The sequence below is a fragment of the Siphateles boraxobius genome, unplaced genomic scaffold, assembly GCF_051911475.1.
Source record: "Siphateles boraxobius isolate OS27281-9 unplaced genomic scaffold, OSU_SipBor_1 8, whole genome shotgun sequence".
In the NCBI taxonomy this organism is placed as follows: Eukaryota; Metazoa; Chordata; class Actinopteri; order Cypriniformes; family Leuciscidae; genus Siphateles; species Siphateles boraxobius.
Window position 1 is genome coordinate 34407419 of NW_027509208.1, and position 22527 is coordinate 34429945.

Genomic DNA, 22527 nt, shown 5'->3' on the forward strand with positions numbered 1-22527 from the left:
ATATGAGTCAAATGAAGAACCTCTAAAATAATGTAATTTTATGGTAAAATTAATACAGATCCAGTTTGTTCAGAAATGAAGCCCTGAGTGAGATTCTGTGTTGCTTCAGGTCTGTGATTCTGTGATCCAGGACAGAGAAAATAAAGAGACAAACACAAGAAAAAGACACAAAGAAAAGGGAGAAATGAGAGGCTCTGTGGAGGAATAGGAGGAGGAGCCAGTCGTCAAGAGCGCTGCTGTTGCCATGGTGAGTTGCCATGTGCTTACCTGTCCTTCAGTCCTCGTCCTCGGCGAGCTCAGTCTCTTTGTGGACCACCACGCGAGTGACCGACATGTCAGGGTGCTGCTCTTTGGCCTCCTTTATAGCCTGGGCCAACGCCTGAGCCCACACAGTGACCCAGAGACACAACCAAACACACACAAACCAAACAAAAGATTCAACTGAAAAAATGAACAACTCAACACAAGAATGAAAACTCAACTGAATGACACACAGATGACGGGGGAACATGCATCTGCAACGCTGGACCTGCGAGAACCATGTCTCAGTCTGTGAGGATGGCGAATGTCTCATCGCTATGGTAACCGGTGTATCAGGGAAGTGTGTGTGCGTCACAGAAACAGCTCAGGGTTATAATGAGCAGCTACTCGTCACACTGAACACCATGAGCCCAGCGAGAGACACTGTACGTATAGTGTTCCAGGTCACGAGTAAAATGCCTCAGCGATCTGCATTAGAGATATTACAGTATCATATTTGATCAGATCAGCTGCTGTCTGTCATTAATGCTCATCAAACACAGGAAATCACGAGATTAATCTATATTCAATTCATACAGTGAAGACATACTATGCCAGGTTTTATTTTTACATTTGATTATTAATTTTAAGTGCTGCTGATAAATAGACTTACTATAGCTGAATAAATGTTAAAAAGCACTGTTTATTTCTTTTGTATCTTATATTGTATTTGTCCTATTATTTGTAAATTACTTCTTAAAAAAATAAAAAATAAATAAAATTTTAGTCTTATCGCCCACCACTACTTTGGCCTAAATGGTTGGTCAATCTTTTTTCTTTTGTTCTTTAAGAAAAATACAGATGTCAGTGTGTGTGTGTGCGTGTGTGTGTGTGTGTGTGTGTGTGTTTGTGTGTGTGTGTGTTTGTGTGTGAGAGTGAGTGAGTGAATGTATGTATGAATGAATGAGTGTGTGTGTGTGTGTCTCTGTGTAACAGAGTCTGTGTGTGTATGCGCAAGTCTCTGTGTAACTGAGTGAGTGAGTGTGTGTGAGAGAGAGTGTGAGCATGTATGAATGAGTGTGTGTCTCTCTGTGTAATGGAGTCTGTATGTGTGTGTGTGTGTGTGAGAGAGAGAGAGTGTGTGTATCTCACCTGATCGTGATCAATGTCAGAGTCTCCCGTGATGACGATGCGCTTCTCAATGCGAGTTTCTGACAGCCCGCCCTTTAGTGTCTGTCAATCATTAAAGAGACACAGACGTCATGTGACACATCTGAGTCAAACACAACGTTCAGCAGGAAATAATGAAGGACAGAACATGAATAGATCAAGATAAAAAATAAAAAAAAGTATTTTAGTACGTTTTACAAGAAAATACTGTTTCATTTGTTGCTTCAAAGTTTAATGTTGCTGTTTCCTGGAAATAATTTGTGGAATTTACTAGCAGAAATGGTGAAAATTGTTAAAGTAAATCCTACACCCATGTTTTTTTCAGTGTAGTGTGAGTTTTGATTTACTGTATTTAAACATTGTACATTAGACATGTACTTTAGCAGGTTCCTCTGTGTTTAATGTTCAAGGAAAAGAAGAGTGCGGTCTGTCAGTTCTGCATCAGAGAGTTACAGTCGGTTCCGGAAGTAAAAACTACTCATTTTCTCTATAAGGAAGCTGATACTGTGAGCTATGAGGATGTTAACCGATGGTATTTGCTTCTGTTGAAGCCGTCAGTCCGCATTATTTCAATCTATTCTCCTCATAGCTGGCTGTTTGGTTCATGACTTTATTACACTTTAACCAAGACTTGTTAAAAATCCCAAGTGTGTTACCTTGGTGATGTGTGTGTCTGTTACCTTGGTGATGTTTGTGGTGGTGCAGGGTGACTCAGAGGTGGTGTGTGTGTGTGTGTGGTGGTGGTGCAGAGTGGCTTAGAGGTGGTGTGTGTTACCTTGGTGATGTGTGTGGTGGTGGTGCAGAGTGACTCAGAGGTGATGTGTGTGTGTGTGTGTTACCTTGGTGATGTGTGTGGTGGTGGTGGTGCAGAGTGACTCAGGTGATGTGTGTGTCTGTGTGTGTCTGTGTGTGTGTGTTACCTTGGTGATGTGTGTGGTGGTGGTGCAGAGTTACTCAGGTGATGTGTGTGTGTATGTGTGTTACCTTGGTGATGTGTGTGGTGGTGGTGGTGCAGAGGGACTCAAGAGGTGATGTGTGTGTTACCTTGGTGATGTGTGTGGTGGTGGTGGTGGTGGTGCAGAGTGACTCAGAGGTGATGTGTGTGTGTGTTACCTTGGTGATCTGTGTGGTGGTGGTGGTGCAGAGTGACTCAGAGGTGATGTGTGTGTGTGTGTGTTACCTTGGTGATGTGTGTGGTGGTGGTGGTGCAGAGTGACTCAGAGGTGATGTGTGTGTGTGTTACCTTGGTGATGTGTGTGGTGGTGGTGGTGCAGAGTGACTCAGAGGTGATGTCTGTGTGTGTTACCTTGGTGATCTGTGTGGTGGTGGTGGTGCAGAGTGACTGAGAGGTGATGTCTGTGTGCGTTACCTTGGTGATGTGTGTGTGGTGGTGGTGGTGCAGAGTGACTCAGAGGTGATGTGTGTGTGTGTGTGTGTTACCTTGGTGATGCGTGTGTGGTGGTGGTGCAGAGGGACTCAAGAGGTGATGTGTGTGTGTGTGTGTTACCTTGGTGATGTGTGTGGTGGTGGTGGTGGTGGTGCAGAGTGACTCAGAGGTGATGTGTGTGTGTGTTACCTTGGTGATCTGTGTGGTGGTGGTCGTGCAGAGTGACTCAGAGGTGATGTGTGTGTGTGTTACCTTGGTGATGTGTGTGGTGGTGGTGGTGCAGAGTGACTCAGAGGTGATGTGTGTGTGTGTTACCTTGGTGATGTGTGTGGTGGTGGTGGTGGTGGTGGTGCAGAGTGACTCAGAGGTGATGTCTGTGTGTGTTACCTTGGTGATGTGTGTGGTGGTGGTGGTGCAGAGTGACTCAGAGGTGATGTGTGTGTGTGTTACCTTGGTGATGTGTGTGGTGGTGGTGGTGGTGGTGCAGAGTGACTCAGAGGTGATGTCTGTGTGTGTTACCTTGGTGATCTGTGTGGTGGTGGTGGTGCAGAGTGACTGAGAGGTGATGTCTGTGTGCGTTACCTTGGTGATGTGTGTGTGGTGGTGGTGGTGCAGAGTGACTCAGAGGTGATGTGTGTGTGTGTTACCTTGGTGATGTGTGTGGTGGTGGTGGTGCAGAGTGACTCAGAGGTGATGTGTGTGTGTGTGTTACCTTGGTGATGTGTGTGGTGGTGGTGGTGGTGCAGAGTGACTCAGAGGTGATGTGTGTGTGTGTTACCTTGGTGATGTGTGTGTTGGTGGTGGTGCAGAGTGACTCAGAGGTGATGTGTGTGTGTGTTACCTTGGTGATGTGTGTGGTGGTGGTGGTGGTGGTGCAGAGTGACTCAGAGGTGATGTCTGTGTGTGTTACCTTGGTGATCTGTGTGGTGGTGGTGGTGCAGAGTGACTGAGAGGTGATGTCTGTGTGCGTTACCTTGGTGATGTGTGTGTGGTGGTGGTGGTGCAGAGTGACTCAGAGGTGATGTGTGTGTGTCTGTGTGTGTTACCTTGGTGATGTGTGTGGTGGTGGTGGTGCAGAGTGACTCAGAGGTGATGGTTTGAGCTGTCATGAGCACTCCTGGCTCCCCGTCTCCATTACCATCCAACTGTCAATCACACACAGAATAAACACACACATTCAGCACTCAACAAAACTCTCAACACAGACGCATTTCGCATTAATGGCAAATATGAAGCTACGTCAAAATTATGGGTACAGTTCCAAAGCAGTTCAATGACAGTCAAGCTGCTCTTTTGAAAAAGTACTGAGCTAAACTACAAGATACTGATAAACCGCATCAATTCCTCAGGGGGCAATATATTTATATCAGATAATGTATACATAGAAATAAAGATTAGATAATTTTTTTGGCAAACAACAATCTGTACCTCATCCCTTAAAAAATCCTACTTTCATCGTTTCAATATGACAATAAATGTGGGTTGGTTCATTTCAAATACGTCTTCTAAACCATGGTACTGACCCAGTACTGAATACTGGGATCATGTGACCGGTCTCTTACCTGTGCGGCCTCGTACGTGATGGTCTTGGTCTCCGTGTGGACGATGGGCACCTCCTTCGTGGAGATCTCGGTCTTCTGAGCAGCGAACGTGTCTGAAATCGTGACCATCTCAGTCTTCACCACAGGAGGCTACAAAGAGACAGAGGCTGTGAGTGTGAGGAACAAACACACTCTGACGTCACTACACACTAACACCATGCAGAGATCAGGCTCATGCAGTTTAAACAAACACACCACTATAAACTACACGTCTTTGGTATAACGCATGCAGCCAAACCCAGATATCACAAGCCAAACAGTGTGACGCTACATGAGTGCAGTTTTGGTTTCAGTGATCTTTGGCAGTGTTGGTAAGACAGCTCACACATGCAAAAGCACGATCTCTCAACATATCGCGATTCTATTCCTATCAATGTGATCAAATCATTTCAGTAACATTACTGAAGTTACAGAATCTCTACTAGCAGAGTGAAGAATCAACGTAAGCTAACTTATAATTAGGATATCAAGTATGAAACATGCGACGATACACTACATGCAGCACACAAAATATAAGCCCCCGCATGCAACGCTCCCAATGTGTGTGTGTGTTTGTGTGTAGTAGAGTAGGATGAAATATAAAATCAACTTAAGGCGAAAGGATGGAATGACTGACGTTAGAGCGGACAGAACCACTTTCATTTATACTGCTTCTCTTCCTTAAACGAGTGCTAGAGAGACGGATGCGCAGATCGAGCAGGATCTTCCTCCAGGACGAGGGAGGAGTGGGAAATGGAAGAGGAGATGAGGAGAAGAGCAGGGAAAGCATCTCCACTAGCTCACGACGTCAATTACCTCCGAGCAACAGATAACCTGCGGCAGGAGCTCCGCCTCCACGCGAGAGATACTGCCGTTGACGACGGGAGGCTCCTCCTCCACGGCTCTGAGAGGGGGCGGAGCTTCGGCTGCGGGGGCGTGTCCATTGGGAGCGTCATCCTTGTCTGTACACTCCTCCTCTTCAGGCTGTGCAGTTGCTTGCTCTTCCTCTGCACTAGGGGCGGAGTCAGCTGGTTCTGCTTCTGTGATCGGCTGCGAGACTACCACAGAGGGCGGAGATTGTTGTATAAGCCCCGCCTCCTGTTCTTCCTCAGGCTCTTCCTCGATCTGCTGAACGGAGATGCTCGCACTGGGTGTCTGAGCGTGATACTCCGCCTCTTCTTCTTCGCTCTCACTGTCCGAGGATAAACTCCTCTCCTCCTTGACCTCAGTCTCCACGGTAACCGGGGTCTCGGGGGCGGGGCTTTTGGGCTTGGCTTTGATGACCTCCTCGATGACGACGGTCTCTTCCACGACCTCTACGACCTCTGGCTGGCCGTTCACTTCAGGTTTGACCTCTGTGCTCTACACCAGACAACGACAGACACACACGAGGGATGGAGAGAAAAGCAAAAAACATAAACAATGACCACAGAAAAAAAACTGAAGGAAACAAACTTTCTGCAGACCTTAGTCAAAGTCAATGCCATTTCAATGCAAGTCAGAGACGTACAGTTTGTTCAGTGTGTGAAAACACATTGAATTGTGCGATGTGTGCTTGAGAATCAACAAAACGATGGATAATAATAAAATCGTTTTCCTAGACTGATACCCAAAAGAAGAAATAAAAGAACAACTATAGACCTTTCACATTTGCAGGGTTTGTCACAGTTAAACTTGTATGGTGTTGAATGGGAGACGACAGCAAGTTTTTCAATTTCCAAGTATAAAATTCCATGATAGTGTATCTACGACTATACAAAAGAAGAAGAAAAAACTAGAGATTGATTACGTTGGTCAGACAAGATAAAGATGTCAAATTTGCCATCAATTCCTCTGGAGTTGTGTTAGAAACTCACAGCAGCCGTAACTAGTTTACTGTCATATTAATGTAATAAAACACAAAGTATATATATATATATTTTTTTTTTTTTGATTTCTCAAATTTTACTCTGCTAGATTTATGGTGTTAATAACTCGTGTCTTCACAGTCTGTGAAAAGAGTCCACTGTCAGGATTTATTCTCTGGAAACAAACCCAACAACTGTATTAAACACAGTATAGTCTCTCAGTTAAATCTGTCTTGCTGTAAGGATGTTTAGATATTGTATATGAATCTCACTGAGCACACTGTACATCGTCTATCTCTCACAGCAAATCAAACATGGCATCCGCTCCAACTAAGGTCCATAAACACTGCAACACCACACATATATAATCAAACAAGCAACATAAGGAGAAGAGACAGTCGTAACAAGCTGAAGATGAAGAAAGCATGGCTGGACAGACAGATGATGATCTCTGAAGGTGGAGTCATGAGGTCTGCAATGGAAAAGGGATGAGATGTGTGTGTGTGCAGTGTTAGGTGTGTGTTTGCTCAGGTGATGTTAGGTGGCTGAGCGATGACCTTGCTGGCATCTCTGCTGTCAGTCTCGGGATGAGGAGGGCTTTTCTGAGGAACCTGAAGGCAACCATAGGACACAGTCACTCAAACACACACTCTCTGAGGAACTGCTGACACCTGCCACTCACGGTGATCTGATCTCAAGAGTCTCCGGGTCTACAGTCTCAACCCCACACTTGTGATGGGATCGCCCGAGAAGCAGGTGTAAACAGGGTCGGAGCGGGAACGGGTTCGGGAAGGTGGACAGGACGGCAGTGAGAAGATCGTGTACACACACAACACACACACACACAATGGCAGAGGTGAAAATGCCTGGCCAATGAGTGGAAGTTGATGAGCAGTCTGGCAGTGAAATAACCACATTAACTCAGACACTATACTGATGTGTGTTATTCTGATCCTCAGATCAATATTTCATGTCTAATTATTTATTTATGTGGGAAGTAGCCATGTAATAAGTGTGTAAAGTGTATTAATCTGCGATAACCGGGTGGATGTACATTATCTCTTAATCACTACAGCACAAAGGGATCATTTAGAAGGTCTAGAATAGTAATATGCATGTATGTATACAAAATATGTATACAAAATATTATATAATGGCATAATGACAGTTAATTGTGTTTTGATTTTGATGGTTTTATTATACATTTAATTACTTTTCTTTTGCATTTCTGAATGTTTATTTAAAAACCTGTAACTGCTGTCTAAGAAATAAACAGTTTATAGCTCTTGTGTTTTGTTCTTTGACAGACAGCAGCAGGTTTATTAGGCTGCTGTCACTAAGACCTGACGCACATGACAGGGATCCGACACGCATCCCATTTCTCACAACTCTTTACGGTCACTTAAGACTTCATTTCACTCATTTAAGACAGTGCTTGCAAAGGTACTCAACAAAACTGACATTTGGTGTTTTTATCCATGCAAGCGTTGTCCGAAGCAACTTTCTACGCACATAAGTGTGTGTGTGTCTCTGTGTCTTATCTCACCTGAATGGTTAAAAATATTTGCATGAATAAAAGCATGATCATATAAATGTAATGCTAGCTAAAGGATTAGGGCATAAACGGATACTGCATTAATTGCGCTAAATATTTTTAATGCATTAAAGTGAAAATGGAATCTTATGCGTTAATGCTTTAATTTTGACATCAGTATATATATATATATATTAGGGCTGTCAGTTAAACGCGTTATTAACGGCGTTAACGCAAAACCATTTTAACGCGATTAATTTTTTTATCGCGAGATTAACGGTCTTTTTGGTCTAGCAAACTTTGTAGTTTTTTTTCACATGCTTTTGCAACAGGACGCGGCATGCGCGGCGCTGCGCTATGAAACCCATTCATTTCAAGGGCTTGCACCGTGCGAGGACGTTTTGTTGCTTCGTCGACCAAAGCGCAAGTGGATCTAGCTAGACCGGAAACAAAACAACAGGCACGCGCACGCACACACACTTGTTTGGGCTTGCGAGCCGGCCAAATAGGTTAAAGTTACGTTTTGAGTGGATGACGAGCGCGAGACGCCGAAATGGATGCCAATAAGATTCTGAATGGAAAGTTTACTTTTAAAAAGTTGCCAAATGGTTCCATTGACTAGACCAAAGTGATATGTGTGTTTTGTCGTTATGAACTGAGCTATCATCATCGCAGCACGTCCAGTCTGAAATACCACTTGATGATGGCCAAGCACACACACACACACACACACACACACACCTAATGCGAATTCTCCGCCCCCTCGTCAATATCAGTACCTCGTCAGTATTTCTTTCACCCTTTTATGAATGGACAGTGTTACATTGTGTTACAAAGAAATTATTTGCTCCAAGTGAGAATGTTAGTGTGAAATTGAACACAGTATTGCCTATGTTGTTTTCAATAAAAAAAAATGTGCACAAAGAAAGCAATCCACTTTTTTCATGTTGATAAGAGCATTAAAATGAGAAAAAATAATGAACAAAGAGAAATCACGAGAAATTTAGAATAGATAAAAATGTGCGATTAATCGCGAGTTAACTATGACATTAATGCGATTAATCGCGATTAAATATTTTAATCGTTTGACAGCACTAATATATATATATATATATATATATATATATATATATATATATATATATATAACTTGAACATAAAACATTTAGTTTGATTGCACATTGATTTCTGCTTTGGCATTGAAATTGGTATCAAGAATTGTGAAATTTCTATCTGCTATAGATAGACACGTAAAATCAATTTTTAAATCCCAAGAATTCAATCTTTTAGCTTATGCCGTTTTTTGAGCTGATGAGTAAACTTCACTAAAGATTATTTGTAACGCAAGAACTGGATGGATCTGCCAGATCTGAGCATGAAGTGGGTTTTGTTTGAAAGAGAAGCATGTGTCGGCAGAGAACGCAAAGCCGTGAGCAGTTGCACAGAGTCAGCGAGCAGAAGCAGACAGAGAAGCGGGATCTGTGAATGCTGAGACTCTACTGGCCTCTGCTGGAGCAGCAGTGGTACTGTAGGAGACTGCCAGCCCCGAGAAGCACGCCTTACTCAGAAAGAGAGAGGTGAGCTCCTCTTCCAAACTCTACAGGCGTCATGAACACACACCGAAGGGACAGGAATGAAACGAGAGGGTGCGAGGACAGAACAGAGACAGAAACAGAAGAAACAAGAGAGAGAGAAACACAAAAGCACTTCAGTGATTCTACAGAGTGTGACTAGAACAGCTACTGACATGCACACACACACACACACACACACTACAGAAATGGCAGTAAAAGCATTTCAAAATGAACACAGAGCATATGCAGAGAGGAGTGTTTCTAAACCAGAGATTTAGATAATCACAGTGACAGCATCAAGAATGTCAAACGGGTGCAAATAAAACGCAAAAATCACATAAAACACGTATCTCAAAGTCTTTGGCAGGAGCTCATCATTTACACTGACTGATAAAAGCATGATTTAAAAACGCATAAAAATAAACAGAAGGAGCATGTGTGCAGCTGAAAGAGACACAACGTGATTGAAAACTGCAACTGAGACCAGCAAACCTAAACAATGAGAGAAGCATTCTGCTAGAGAACAAGAGCTCAGTCGCAAAGAGGAAAACACAATATACATGAGCAGTGATGAAGAAATCAAAAGACAGAAAGAGCCATGAACAACAGAACGCAAAGAACCAGTCAGACTGAACTGATGCACCGATCAGATTGAGAGCTGCCCTGCCATTGGCCAGTGTAGAGGACAGTAGGAGGATTGTGTGCGTGAGACAGTTGGGATTATGAGGAGGCCTTTTAAATCTACTTAGACTCGATAAGACAATAGCACATTGTGACGTCAGGAGTGACAGGTGTTAGCAAGACGTCTCACGCTGGGGAATGCGATCATCTACAGGATTTCATTAGGAGACCCAAAGGCATTGAAGGCACTTCTAATCATATCAGTACCGCTCTGCTCACACATTTGTTTTTAAAGGACAGTGTGGATTTGGATACCTCGGAGAGCAGGGTGGGTGACGACTCAATGCAATGCTAAATAGTAATTTACACAGTGATTCAATTCATGACTCAAGACGATTCAGGAATGATATTTGCGATACCAGAAATATTTGATTCAATCCAATTCTGTATTTTGCATTCATAGGATTATGTAAATGCTTCTAAAGTGTCTCATGTAAAAACAGCAAAAAAACGACCAAAGATTTTTTTTTTTAAAATAAACAACTTGAAAGCATGCATGCACATTAAATGCATGTAAATGCAGGCTACTTAGAAAATAACAGTGAAACGTGCTGATACAATATTTTAGAGTCGATCACACCTGGGAAAGAATTCCATATTCCAATTTTTTTAAATTCTTGAAGGCCGAAACAAACGATTCAACAAAAATACATGTTTCAAAATCGACGCATTGGCAGGATTTGTAATCGATGCATCTAGGAAACGATTTACTGGTTACACACCTAATTTAATGAGATAAAAATGAACACTTATTGTGAATATGTTCCCAACTGTCCCACCGTACAACAGAAAGCACCCACAGTAAACCAGCGGAGGAGCTTGAGAAGAGCAGGAGGTGAAGGACAGCGAGGGCATGCAGGCGTCTGAACCCCGAGCAGAAGCACACGTACCCCTTGAGCCTGCAAACGCAGGGTGGTGGCAGGGCTGCCCGTCAGGCGTTTGTCCCACTGACTGGGCCTGGGCTCGGGCGTAGCCTCCATAAAACTGCGCTTTAGCTCGCTAATGCTAGCCTGATGCTTCAAAACATCCTCCTGGGTCTTATCCAAGTCCTGAAGGGCCCACCGCACCAGGGAGAGGCAGGCAGGGGGAGGACAAAGGGACAACCAACAACCAGCACATTAGTCATGGAGAGACCTGAACCCCGTTAATAGTCCAACCTCACAGCTCGCCATATTGAGTCCTGAACCCTGGTCAAACACCCGATCCTGACAGCAGGGCGGCACGTGGAGGCAGTCTATATTTACAAATCTGCAAAGTATACTTCTGTGCACTTGCGAAGATGTCCATGTAGACAGTACATTTGGAACATCTTTAGCTCTAACTAACCACTGGAACAATAACTTTGGAAGTTATTTATATGGATATCCTGAAGTTTGGATGGGTGGTATAATTTCTGGCTAAAACTAAGATTGTTTGGAGTTCGTTTCGTCTGCGATCAAAAAAAATTGCTTAAAACAGTATAGCCTATTGCTCTCACTGTACATCTTTACCACACCATCTCATTTTCATTTACATCCAAATGAATAAGCTGTCTAGTAACAGCAGGAAGTCCTGAATAATATCAATCAGTCTTCCACATTTGAAGGACCCTGTTAATCCGACTGATGGATTAAATGGTCATAGAATGAGGTTCAGGTCAGAGGTCAGCGACTGTGGGGAGCAGTGAGGCAGGACTTGTTTAAATATGAGGACTGGAGCGGTGCAGTGATTCACTGCCTCAATGCCAAAGACACACAACCAGATATCCACTGTGAGCAGGGGAGAAAACCTGGATAAAGTTAAGTTAAGTTCAATTAAAGGGATGGTTCGGAGTAATTTCAACCTAGGGTCCTGTGCACCATAACCTCGAGCCAAACCCCCCCCCCCCCAGAAGCTTTTTCCCTTGCGCGAACATTGTTAAAGTTAGAGCTTATTTAGAGATATCACCCAAATGGCTTAGTGGAGGCGCTAACGGATCCTCGACGTCCGGGTTAGCGGTAGCATGGGCCATCAGGCATGGGCCATCAGGGTGTTTGGCTCAAGGTCATGGTGCAAAGGACCCTAGGTTGAAATTACTCCGAACCATCCCTTTAAAGCTAAAATCCGCCATAATGAGAAAACCGTTACTCTTATTCCAGTTTCATTTGTCGAGAAAATGACGGGTACTTTCACACTGGCAATTTAGATTGAAACAGGGAACGGTTCACATGAAAATTGGTAATGTGCCCAAACTTTAGCCATTTTTACACCAAAAGGAATTAAAATGCATAATAATTGATCTAATACTAGACAAAGATTTCAGCTTTAAACTCTTAGGCCACAAATTTCCTTGTAACCACAAACAGCCTGTGTTGAGGGATTTGGCAAGTGATCATGAGTTGGGTGTCTTTTTGCACTGACCGGGTCACCCCAGGATGAGTAACTTCATTTAGTTATAAAGTCAAATGTAAACAATCACCACAACCAAAGCAGAAAGTAACCTGTCTGGTTAGGGAAATACTATTAGTGTTGTTATGAAAACCATTCCCAACAGACATTTACACGAATGTTACAATCACCACGCATCACGTACATTCAGTTCACCCGCAGACATGCACCTGGTGTAACATGCAGCCTATGCATGGGTGTACACACACTACACACACACACACACACACACACACACACACACACACACACACACGCACTAACGCATGCACACAAAGCCTGAGAGAGGAAGAGTGAGAGGCAGCCCAGGACAGTAGCCAGAGAGGGGACACAGGTCCACCATCCATTATGCTTTTGCTCTTTCTTTTGTTTTCTTTAAAAAAAATGTTTTGATCACATACGAACCTCCAACATTAAATTGCTATGTCTGACATATATATTTTCCCCCTGCACTCTCAACTTGCTCTGTGGATTAAAAATGAGAACACATTTCAACAAAACGGAAAAAGACAGATGGTAATGAACTGAGTCTTAACGGGCTCAAATCTGATGAACATCAGAAATGTTCTGTAATGGAAAATTATAACAGTACATGTACAGAAGGTTCCAAAAGTCTGAGAGCACCCGTGAAAATGCTTCTAATGGGCATTTTTATCATTGAATACTATTTTTCTTACAAATTATATGATAAGGATATCAATTTAAGTGAAATTTTAAATTGAAAACAGCATGCGCAGCATCTAGGTTTAAATTGGATCTTGAATCTCAGATTCTCAATGTACTCTCAGACTTTCTTGATCCAGTTTGTTTTTTTGTACGACACTTCAGATTTCCTGCATGTAGATTTGTATCGGGGTTCTTTGAAGTAACCAACCAACAGGAAAATCAGCATTTGATTATGATTACAAGTCATCAAACAAGCACTGCTTAGCCAATCAATCAGCAAATCTATGGCCTTTTGATCACTCAAGAGAGCTCACGTGATTTGTGCCTCATTTGCAGTCAAAATAAACAAACGTCACATTACAGAAAAAGCACAGAAAAACCAGAAAAGCAAATAAAAAGAATTAACCAATAGCACAGTAAAGAAAGCAAAGATTTCACATCAAACAACCATGATGCAAGAACCCAAAAACTTTCATTTGTACAAAAAAAGAATGAATTATAACAATCGGCATCTCAAAAGTGAAAGACCTTTCTCTCAGGAGCGCCAGTGCCACCTTTATCCGTCTGTTTATGCCATCAGAGATAAAAGATGAAGATTAGTTCAAAACATGTCTTGCAATACCTTTGGATTGTGCGCTAATTATATGAAAATGATAATAGATGCATGCTGGGAAGGTTAGCAGACCTCAATGGCCGATTCATAGGTGACGGATGTGGCCACGTCCGTGTCTGGCTTCTCCGCGACCTCCACCTGTGGACTCTAATTGGTGGAATAATGGACAAAATTGTCGGAAAGGTGAAATGGATGATGGGAAGGCCTGAATCCCCAATCAAAGTGCACACAGGTTTTGTAACGTCATAGAGTGTGATGCAATGCCCATTCTGCTTTTCTGACTTTTTATTAACCTTATAAGAATTCTCATTTAAGAAGAGAGGGAAATCGATCCAAATGCGTATAAATCTGAAGTTAAGTATAAGATTCGAGCTGGTCGAGTGATTCGGTTTCAGTTTTAATAAATGAGGGGGATTTTGAGACAGGATTTGGACTATAAATAGGTTCCCACTGGAATGTGGCTACAAGCTGCGAGCAGGAACATATTCTGCATTTTACACTAAAAATCTGGCACTGGAAGTGGAGCGGGACAGAGAGAAGAGCTACAGGACGGGGGAAGAAGGCAGCGGCAAACAGCAACAAAATGTACACGGTAGCTTTTTAGGAAGTGGGCAGACATGTGCCTCAAATGCCGATCTGTCAAGTTTTGGTAGTAAAATCAATGGCTTTAGGGAATTCTGGGAGGTCATAAGTCACCAGGATTTGATTCTTTAGGTTGGGAACCACATTCGAGTCCATTTGGGTCTGGTTCATACGGACTCCAATACAGCGGGACAGAGAAAAGAGCTACAGGACGGAGGGAAACAGCAAAAAAATGCACACGGTAGCATTTCAGGAGGAGGGCAGACATGAGAAAGGAACGGGGGAGGTTAGGGGTCGGTTTAGGCGGCGGGGTCACACTGCATTTCCTCTGAAGAGGTGCTCTCAGCCATGGCCTCCGCCGGCCTGAAGTGAGCCAGCGCTTTGGGCTCCAGGTAGCAGAGGGACATGGCCAGAGGCAGCGCCAGCAGCAGAGACAGCACCAGCGACTGGCAGGCGGAGAGGAAGACTGCGAAGATGAGGAGGAAGGAGGGCAGGAGGGAAGGGGACGAGAGGGGCAGGTCCTCGGGAAGACCCTCGCAGAGCCGGAGCAGGGACACACCCAGCCGGGCCGGAGGGTCCTCGGGCCCAGAGAAACACTCCACGGCTTTAGATGAAACAGCCTCTCCGTCCAAAGAGACACCGCAGGAGCCTTCGGGCACCCAGGTCAAAGGCTCAGGCTCAGGCTCGAGATGAAGGTCGGGCTCGTCCTCGGAGATGTCGGATAGGATGTCCAGCTCGGAGATGGTGTCGAGTGTGGGTGGGAGTGAGGAGAGGGTGGAGGAGGAAGGGGAGAATGGGAACATGAAGAGAGACTGCATGGGTGCACGGACACGAACCAGGAATGTGCATGGTGAAAAAAAGAGCAAGAACACATGGTGGAATGCGCAGGAAAAGAGAAAGGGAGAGAGAAACACAACATTAGTCAGTGAGCCGAGGTCAGGTCAGCAGTGACTGGGTGTGAGGGATGACACATTAGGAGAGACTTGGGGTATGTGTGTGTGTGTGTGTGTGTGTGTGTGTGGGTGTGTGAGTGAGTGAGTGTGTGTATGTGTGAGGGTGGGCAAGCATTAGGCAACATCACAACTAAAGCTGGCAGTGTTGGGGCAGAAGCTCAGAGGAAGAGAGGAGGGTGTTTTCACACCAGGATGAGGAGTTCGCTTGATTTCACAATTCATTTTATTCAGTGGGCATGAAACTGGTTCTCTCAACAAGTGTGCATGTACTAGTGATCAGACTCTCGGGTACGGCCTATTGGTTTAAAAGCAATCCGGGCTAACTTGTGAAAGTTATTAACTATTTATGGTGTATTGTGTTAGTTTAACAGTTAATATTCAGAATATTATCGATTTAACTGAACTGCTACCATCATAACAAAATGTGAACTAAACTGAGCTGGATAACTTTGCAACATTTGCACAATTTTTTTTAACTGAAATAAATCAACACTAAACTAACTTCTGTAGAGCTGCTTTACAATTATGAACTTGTTTCATAATTAATGCACTTTGCACTGGTATTATACAGAATCAACATTGAACTGACTAGATCTGAATATAATATAAAAAACATTGATGAATTTTAAAACATTAATACTTAATGTAATAAAGTAATACATATTGAAATTTTTTCTGTTAATTAATGTGAAACTAGTTTGAATGAATCTGTATTGTATAAAGTGCTATATAAATTGTCTCCAAACAACGGCCATTATTGAGCATTTGATGCATATTTTGCAACAAGTCCTGATCTGTGTCATGTTTTGGTAGTAAAATCAACTGCTTTAGGGAATTCTGGGAGGTTATAAGTTGTCAGGATTCGATTCTTTAGGTTGGGAAACACATTCGAGTCCATTTTGGGTCTGGTTCATACAAACTCCAGTACAGTTCAGTCGGTATAGAAGCAATTGGCTTAATTTGAAAAGGTGAACTGCAGAATCTGATTATGCGATTTTCTAAGGCAAGTAGAACATGCTCATTCATGGGATTCACGTAGACGGCATAATCAAGAGGTGAGGGGAGAGAGTGAACTCTGGTTCAGCCCGAGTGTGAAAACACCCTAAGAAAAACAGAGGCATCTGTCGGGACTCAATCAGGGGTGGTCCTACATCATTATAATGGACAGGCCAGTGATGGGACGGGGGTGGAATGTCTTTCGCCATGGAAACAGGCAATATCTGGCTATATAACTCAGTTATTGTCACAAAGATGGTTTGTGGGCAGTTAGACAGACAGGATGAAGTTCTCAAAGCACTTCCATCCTCCATTGGTGTTCGTGTAGGGTGTCTGTGAAAGGCTCCCTTCATGTGAGAGCTGTAGGTTACGGCAGGAATGCCAGCGCTGCTCCAGGGCTCGCGGAAGGCATGAATACAGGCCTTTGACGGACAGGGAAATGTCACGTCTGGGAGGCAGACAGTCGGGTCAGCTGGGGATGGAGGTACCTCCGGGTATTGCTCAAGAACTGGACTCAGCAGTGTGAGCCATGTGCGTGTGTGTGTGTGTGTTTCCAAACACTAGTGGATCCAAGTGTATTAACATTTAACTAGGATGATTAAAGGGTTAGCTTGAGTTATCAGAACCAATAAAATCAAACCAGAACCAATATTCAATATATGAAATCAATGGGAAAGGGGGATACCAAAAAAACAAAACAAAACCCCCCCATATTTTCATAAAACACTCGTTGAAGTAAGAGTGAAAACATCTGAGATGGGGTAATAAGCAGTTGTTAATGTTCCAGGGCACTTCCTGTAAGTCTGAGGCCTGTGATGAAGATCATAAACGGGTGTTTCTCACCTTCGAATCAGAGTTGAGCTCCAGGGCCGGTCCATTCTCCCCAGCGCCGGCAGTCAGAGCAGAGTCCACAGCGTGACTGTAATCACTCACGTTCACCATAGGAGCTGCCATCACACACACACACACACACACACACACACACTCATGTAGTGTTTCCATGTTTTATGGGAACTTTCCATAGACATAATTATTTTTCTATTCCCTTACACTAACCCTAACCCTACCCATCACAGAAAACTTTCTGCATTTTTACATTTTCAAAAAACATCACTTAGTATGATTTATAAGCTGTTTTCCTCATGGGGACCAAAAAATGTCCCCACACGAACAAGGACTTCAGATATTGCCATCCTTATGGGGACATTTTGTCCCCATAATGTAGGGTTTACCAGGCCACACACACACACACACACACACACACACACACACACACACACACACACACACACACACACACACACACACACACACACACACACACACACACACACACACACACACACACACACACACAGTTGGCCCAGCAGTTCAGATCTTTACCCACCTTATGCACATATGTTCATATTTTTAAACAGTGGTGTCTGAGACCACACAGGAAATCGGAGACTTATTTTTTAAACATGGAAATGAAAATACGTAGGATTTTGAAAATTTGTGTGAAAAAAAAAAAGATTTATAATGAGACTGGTCACTATTTCCAAGTGACTAATCAAATGTCTCAAATTCATGTTAAATTTTCAATTCAACTTTTTCCTCAAATTGGTGCGTTGATAAATTCTGGGTCACACGTCTTTAACTAAGCACCTATGTTAAAAAATAATAATTCGGTGAAGTGTAATTATTGTGTTGTTGATGTATTGTTAAACACTTGTACTGCTGCAATGGAGGTGGATACGGGTAAGATGGGTCAGGTTTGGTGGGACGGGTAGGTTTAAGGGTGGGTTAAGGAGTAAAGGAAGGGTCAACAGTGTAATAATAGTACAATCCAAAAACATGTACGCAACACTGCATTGTATAAATTCTTCATTTAAATGTCAGTACATAGTAGTTAAAGACACTTAATAAAAAGTGAGACCGAATTTTGAATCTGCAGTAGTAACACTTGGTGGTCTCAGACTTTTTGACTCCACTGTATGCCTAAACATTTATATCTTTCATTAAACAGGATGGCATATGTTATGTTGTATATGTATGCTCATACTTATTTTTGCAGAAAGCAGTGATTTAAAGCAATCGTGCTTGGATCCAAACCAAAACAATATATATATATATATAAAATGTATCAGTCATAGCTGGAATGACGGCTACAATCGTATAAATGTTTGCGTGTCATGACAGCTACCTAAACTCTGACCAATAAGAGGACAGTTTTACTCACATGTCACTTGCATAAACACATGTTGGTGCGCTTTGAAATGTTGCCTTGTGAAAGCAAACCAAACCAAGAAGAAACTGCAACATTGTAAAAAACTAAGTCTCTGTTTCGCAACAAAGCAAACGCTCTACAGGTCTGAAAACACCCTTAAACTTCCATATCCAGTGAAATAATATCAGCCAAGAGTTTCCCTCTTTCTTGACTCATCATTTGATCAGACCTGCACAGTTTAATATTCCATTTAATTTAAAGTGTACTTAATGGCTTGACAATTGTTACAAGGTATTGCCAATGCATTTCTAATGTTTACAGCGAATCTAAATGCTATATATATAAAACAAATTGTGATGCATTAAAAAAATGTTTGCAAGTGTGTCTGTGTGAGTTTACTTTACATGTGTATGTATGCGTGATTTTCTTTTTGTGCTTGTATAATTAGGTTGGGCTGAACTTTGTGCTTGAGTTTGTCAGTGTCCTGTCATGTTAGTTTGTTTTTGCAGCTTCAGGACCACCTGAATCAGGGCGCTTTTTCAACTTTCGTTTCATGGCTTTGAAGGGCTTTAAAATGATAAAAGTTGAGGTCACTCATTTTTAGATGCTTCTAACCCAGATCCATATACTACTAAAAACACGTTAGTACGCAGATAGTCCTGCTTACATAGTATCCAGCTGCAAGCATTTCCTTTCGAACGCAACCTCAGCTGGGACTCTAAAACCCCTGAGGTCAAATGTCATTTACATCCAAAGACACCAATCCATGCCACTCCTACAAAGCAAACAGGATTCGGACCTGGTTCAGTAAGCGTTCTCATGGGAGTGTGTTGCAGAAAGCCAGAGGAGCACTACACACTTCTGAAAATAGCATAAAAACCCAATCACTGTGAGACGCAGCAGTTGTCAGTGGTGCGGCTCTCCATCGGGAAGAGGTGAATAATGAATGCGACAGATAGAGGAGCAGCACATCAGCATGACCTGGTTCGAGCTGTGGGAAAGTAGGCTAATGTGGCCAGGGCTGCTGGGACGTCCATGTCATCATGTGTCTCTGTGACGGCAGCAGATCTGGGGCAATGGCAGCGCCTCACACGTCCACCAGGGGGCGACCGCAGCGTTATTAAAACTACACGGCCCATGACTGAGATGCAGGATTCCCAGCAGGAGGAGGAAAAATGGAGTCATTTTAATGGAGAGGAGCTGGGTAAGCAGATTCTCGGAAGCTTTCATTCGACTGTACATTATTTGAAGCATGTGTTTACGCCCTGCTCTTCACCGGTGGCAGGGGTGATATAATGGATTATTGAGTGTCAGTCGTATGAGAGATACATAATTCAGCACGTCTGAGAGCGCCACTGCCGGAGGGCGTTTACACACTGGCCTCTGAACAAGGTGAATGCTGAAGACCGTTAAACAGTCCAGATATTAAAGGAGCAGACGCACCAATACACATACTCAGAATTAGAAAACACCTCTGATAACACCTCTGATATTGTGTTCTCCCATCACAAATCTCATGCAACAGAAAAGCAGCTTCAGTGTTCAGTTTTGGGTTTGGAATGACGAGAGGGAGAGAAATTGATGACAGAACTTATATTTTTTTTGGCGAAGACGCATGCAAAAATAAGTAGAGCTGGGCAACGATTAATCGCATCCAAAATAAAGGTTTGTATTTACATAATATAGGTGTTTGTACTGTGTATAAATATTTTTTATATATAAATACACACACATGCATGTATATATTTAAGAAAAATGTGTCATTTAATTATATATTATATAGAAATAATGTATACATATATATACAGTATATACACATGCAAATGTTTCTAGAATACACACACACATATTATGTAAACACAAACTTTTTTTTAGATGCGGTTAATCGTTGCCCAGCACAAAAAAAAGTCAATTTTAACAGTCCGGAAGGTATTAAGTGTGAAGCTCATATTTTATTAAATACATTAAAAATATGATGATGATGATGATGCCTATAAAACCCTCATTTCCTCCCGCACACACACACACAGAGAGCTCATCTCTCCTGCTTGCTCCACAGACAGGAAACAGATGTTCCTCATTTCCTGTGTCTGTGCAGAGAGCCGGGACAAAGTGGCTACATCCATCCACAACAATACAACACAAGATCACCGCTCAGTGGAAAACATGTCTGGAAACCAGAACGGCAGCGACGGACAAACCGCAGAAAAACAAACCTTGCTTTATTGACATGGAGAGAGAGAATAAAATGATGATAAACGACCGTAATAAAGCCCCGTTGACATGGGCAGTGATTTACTGGACTGCATTGACCTCCAGCTAATTCATCTGGTTTTAAGGATGTTTAGATTGCTACTTCGGTCTTGTTTTCCAGTGATGTTGATAAAATACTATTGACACAGTGTTTGTGCTTGAACTTCACTCACTTCATGGACAGCAGGAGACACAAACACCTGTGTCTTAACTCGACTGCACTGCATCACTGCTCATATGCATAAAGGCAAACTTTGACAAGCGCTGTCACTCATGCCTCATGGAGTCCTCAATGATCGAGGTTGATTTGTAGCTGCAAATGGATGTCAGTAGATATGTTTCCTTCACCCTGCTTTTATGAGCATTTTTAAGCATCACATCAGAAACTAATGCTTCACGTTTGGATAGAAACCCAGCTAGTGTGAACGTTACTCAACATATGAGCCATAAATACCACAGGTATTCATTTAATAAAGCCGCTGTAGACGTACAAAAATGACATATGTAAATGAATTTCAGCTGTCATTGAGCTGGGCTCTGGCCACACGCGTTTAGCTTTTACACGTTTACTATCTTGGTGGGGTCTTTCCATTGACTTCCATCGTTTTTATACTGAGCTAGTAGTTTTCTATCCTCTAAACCCGCACAAAAACTTTTCAGCATTTTTACATATGATTTAACACATTTAGTATGTTCAGTAATCCGTCCTGCTCAGGTGAAGCCCACAATATAGCTGATTTAAGTTTTTACTATCCTAGTGGGGACATTTGAACCCCAGAATGTGCTAATCTTGTGTGCACACACACACACACACACACACACACACACACACACGGAGACGCAGACGCAGACTTCAGATGACTGGCCTCATTTACCACTGGGAGATTTCCTGCAGATAAAGAGTTCATAACCTGGAAGTCCACAAGAGTTCAGTGATAAACATGCTGCTTCTCGTCTGCAGCTCAACATCGGCCGTCACGCTTGTGTTCTGCTCTGATGGAGGACAGATGAGATTTGGGCAGAAAAACAGACGCTCTGCCTCAGTGCGTTTGTAAGTGTCGACGCGATAAGACTTCCTGCGTGTGTGTGTGTGTGTGAGGGCAGTGACGGACGCCGGAGCACTTAAACATCACATGCTCACAAGCCATTCACACACAAACACGAATCATTTCAACACCTAGCTTTGGCCAAGAGTATTTACAATAGGGATACATTGAATATTATCAATATTACTGCAATAATTCTGCTGACAATATCATGATATACCCAATATTCCCTAATTTTATAAAGTTTAGCTTATAAAGAGAGTAAACCAAAGTCACTCTGCTTTCTTATCTCACGAGTGGCAGCTGCTTTCAAACGCTTGTGTGTTTTTGTGTTTGTGCTCTGTGAAGAGTCTCTCAGGTTTCCACAACCTGTTTTTACAGCGTTGAGCCAATCACAGACATGTCAGTTGAGCGCTAAACGCAAGGTTACAGGGTTATCAGAAGAGCTTACAGGGATAGTTCACCCAAAAATTAAAATAGCCCCATGATTTACTCGACCTCTGCCGTCTGCAGGATATGTTACTTTATAAAGTTTTAAATATGAATATTTTTCCTACACAAACGCATGGCTTCACTTCAGAAGGCCTTTCTTAACCCCCAGAGCCAGAGCACTTTTATCATGGATGGATGCACTTTGATGGACTTCAAAACAGAAACCGGCCATTCATTGCCATTATAAAGCTTGGAAGAGCCAGGACATTTTTTGATATAACTCTGATTGTGTTCGTCTGAAAGAAGAAAGTCATATACATCTAGGATGACTTGAGGGTGAGTAAATCATGGGATCATT

At 42.8% G+C, this 22527-nt stretch overlaps 2 protein-coding genes across 24 annotated transcripts in view; both read right to left on the reverse strand.

Moving 5' to 3' along the window:
* The window catches only part of LOC143729204 (protein 4.1-like), a 122811-nt gene that overhangs the window by 5395 nt on the left and 94889 nt on the right, over positions 1 to 22527 (reverse strand). For 2 of the 23 annotated variants that reach the window (XM_077220348.1, XM_077220333.1), the window contains 10 exons: positions 17073 to 17176; positions 13771 to 13845; positions 13614 to 13649; positions 12825 to 12884; positions 10904 to 11062; positions 5194 to 5739; positions 4360 to 4488; positions 3844 to 3942; positions 1393 to 1473; positions 268 to 379 (listed from right to left, as the gene is read on the reverse strand). In XM_077220348.1, the coding sequence (XP_077076463.1) occupies positions 275 to 379; positions 1393 to 1473; positions 3844 to 3942; positions 4360 to 4488; positions 5194 to 5739; positions 10904 to 11062; positions 12825 to 12884; positions 13614 to 13649; positions 13771 to 13845; positions 17073 to 17176 (1394 nt within the window). In that variant the 3' untranslated portion in view covers positions 268 to 274. Of the gene's footprint in view, positions 1 to 267; positions 380 to 1392; positions 1474 to 3843; positions 3943 to 4359; positions 4489 to 5193; positions 5740 to 6781; positions 6836 to 9262; positions 9356 to 10903; positions 11063 to 12824; positions 12885 to 13613; positions 13650 to 13770; positions 13846 to 17072; positions 17177 to 22527 lie in introns of all 23 variants that reach the window. The other 21 variants (XM_077220350.1, XM_077220336.1, XM_077220351.1 and 18 more) reach the window with 18 other exon arrangements.
* On the reverse strand, positions 13854 to 15808 carry epb41l2 (erythrocyte membrane protein band 4.1 like 2). Its single transcript, XM_077220370.1, has one exon. The coding sequence runs from the start codon at positions 15096 to 15098 to the stop codon at positions 14580 to 14582; it is 519 nt and encodes a 172-aa protein (XP_077076485.1). The 5' UTR covers positions 15099 to 15808; the 3' UTR covers positions 13854 to 14579.

Bases quoted from the DNA above. Each gene is read 5' to 3' on its own strand.
- epb41l2 (XM_077220370.1), bottom strand. From the start codon at position 15,098: ATGCAGTCTCTCTTCATGTTCCCATTCTCCCCTTCCTCCTCCACCCTC.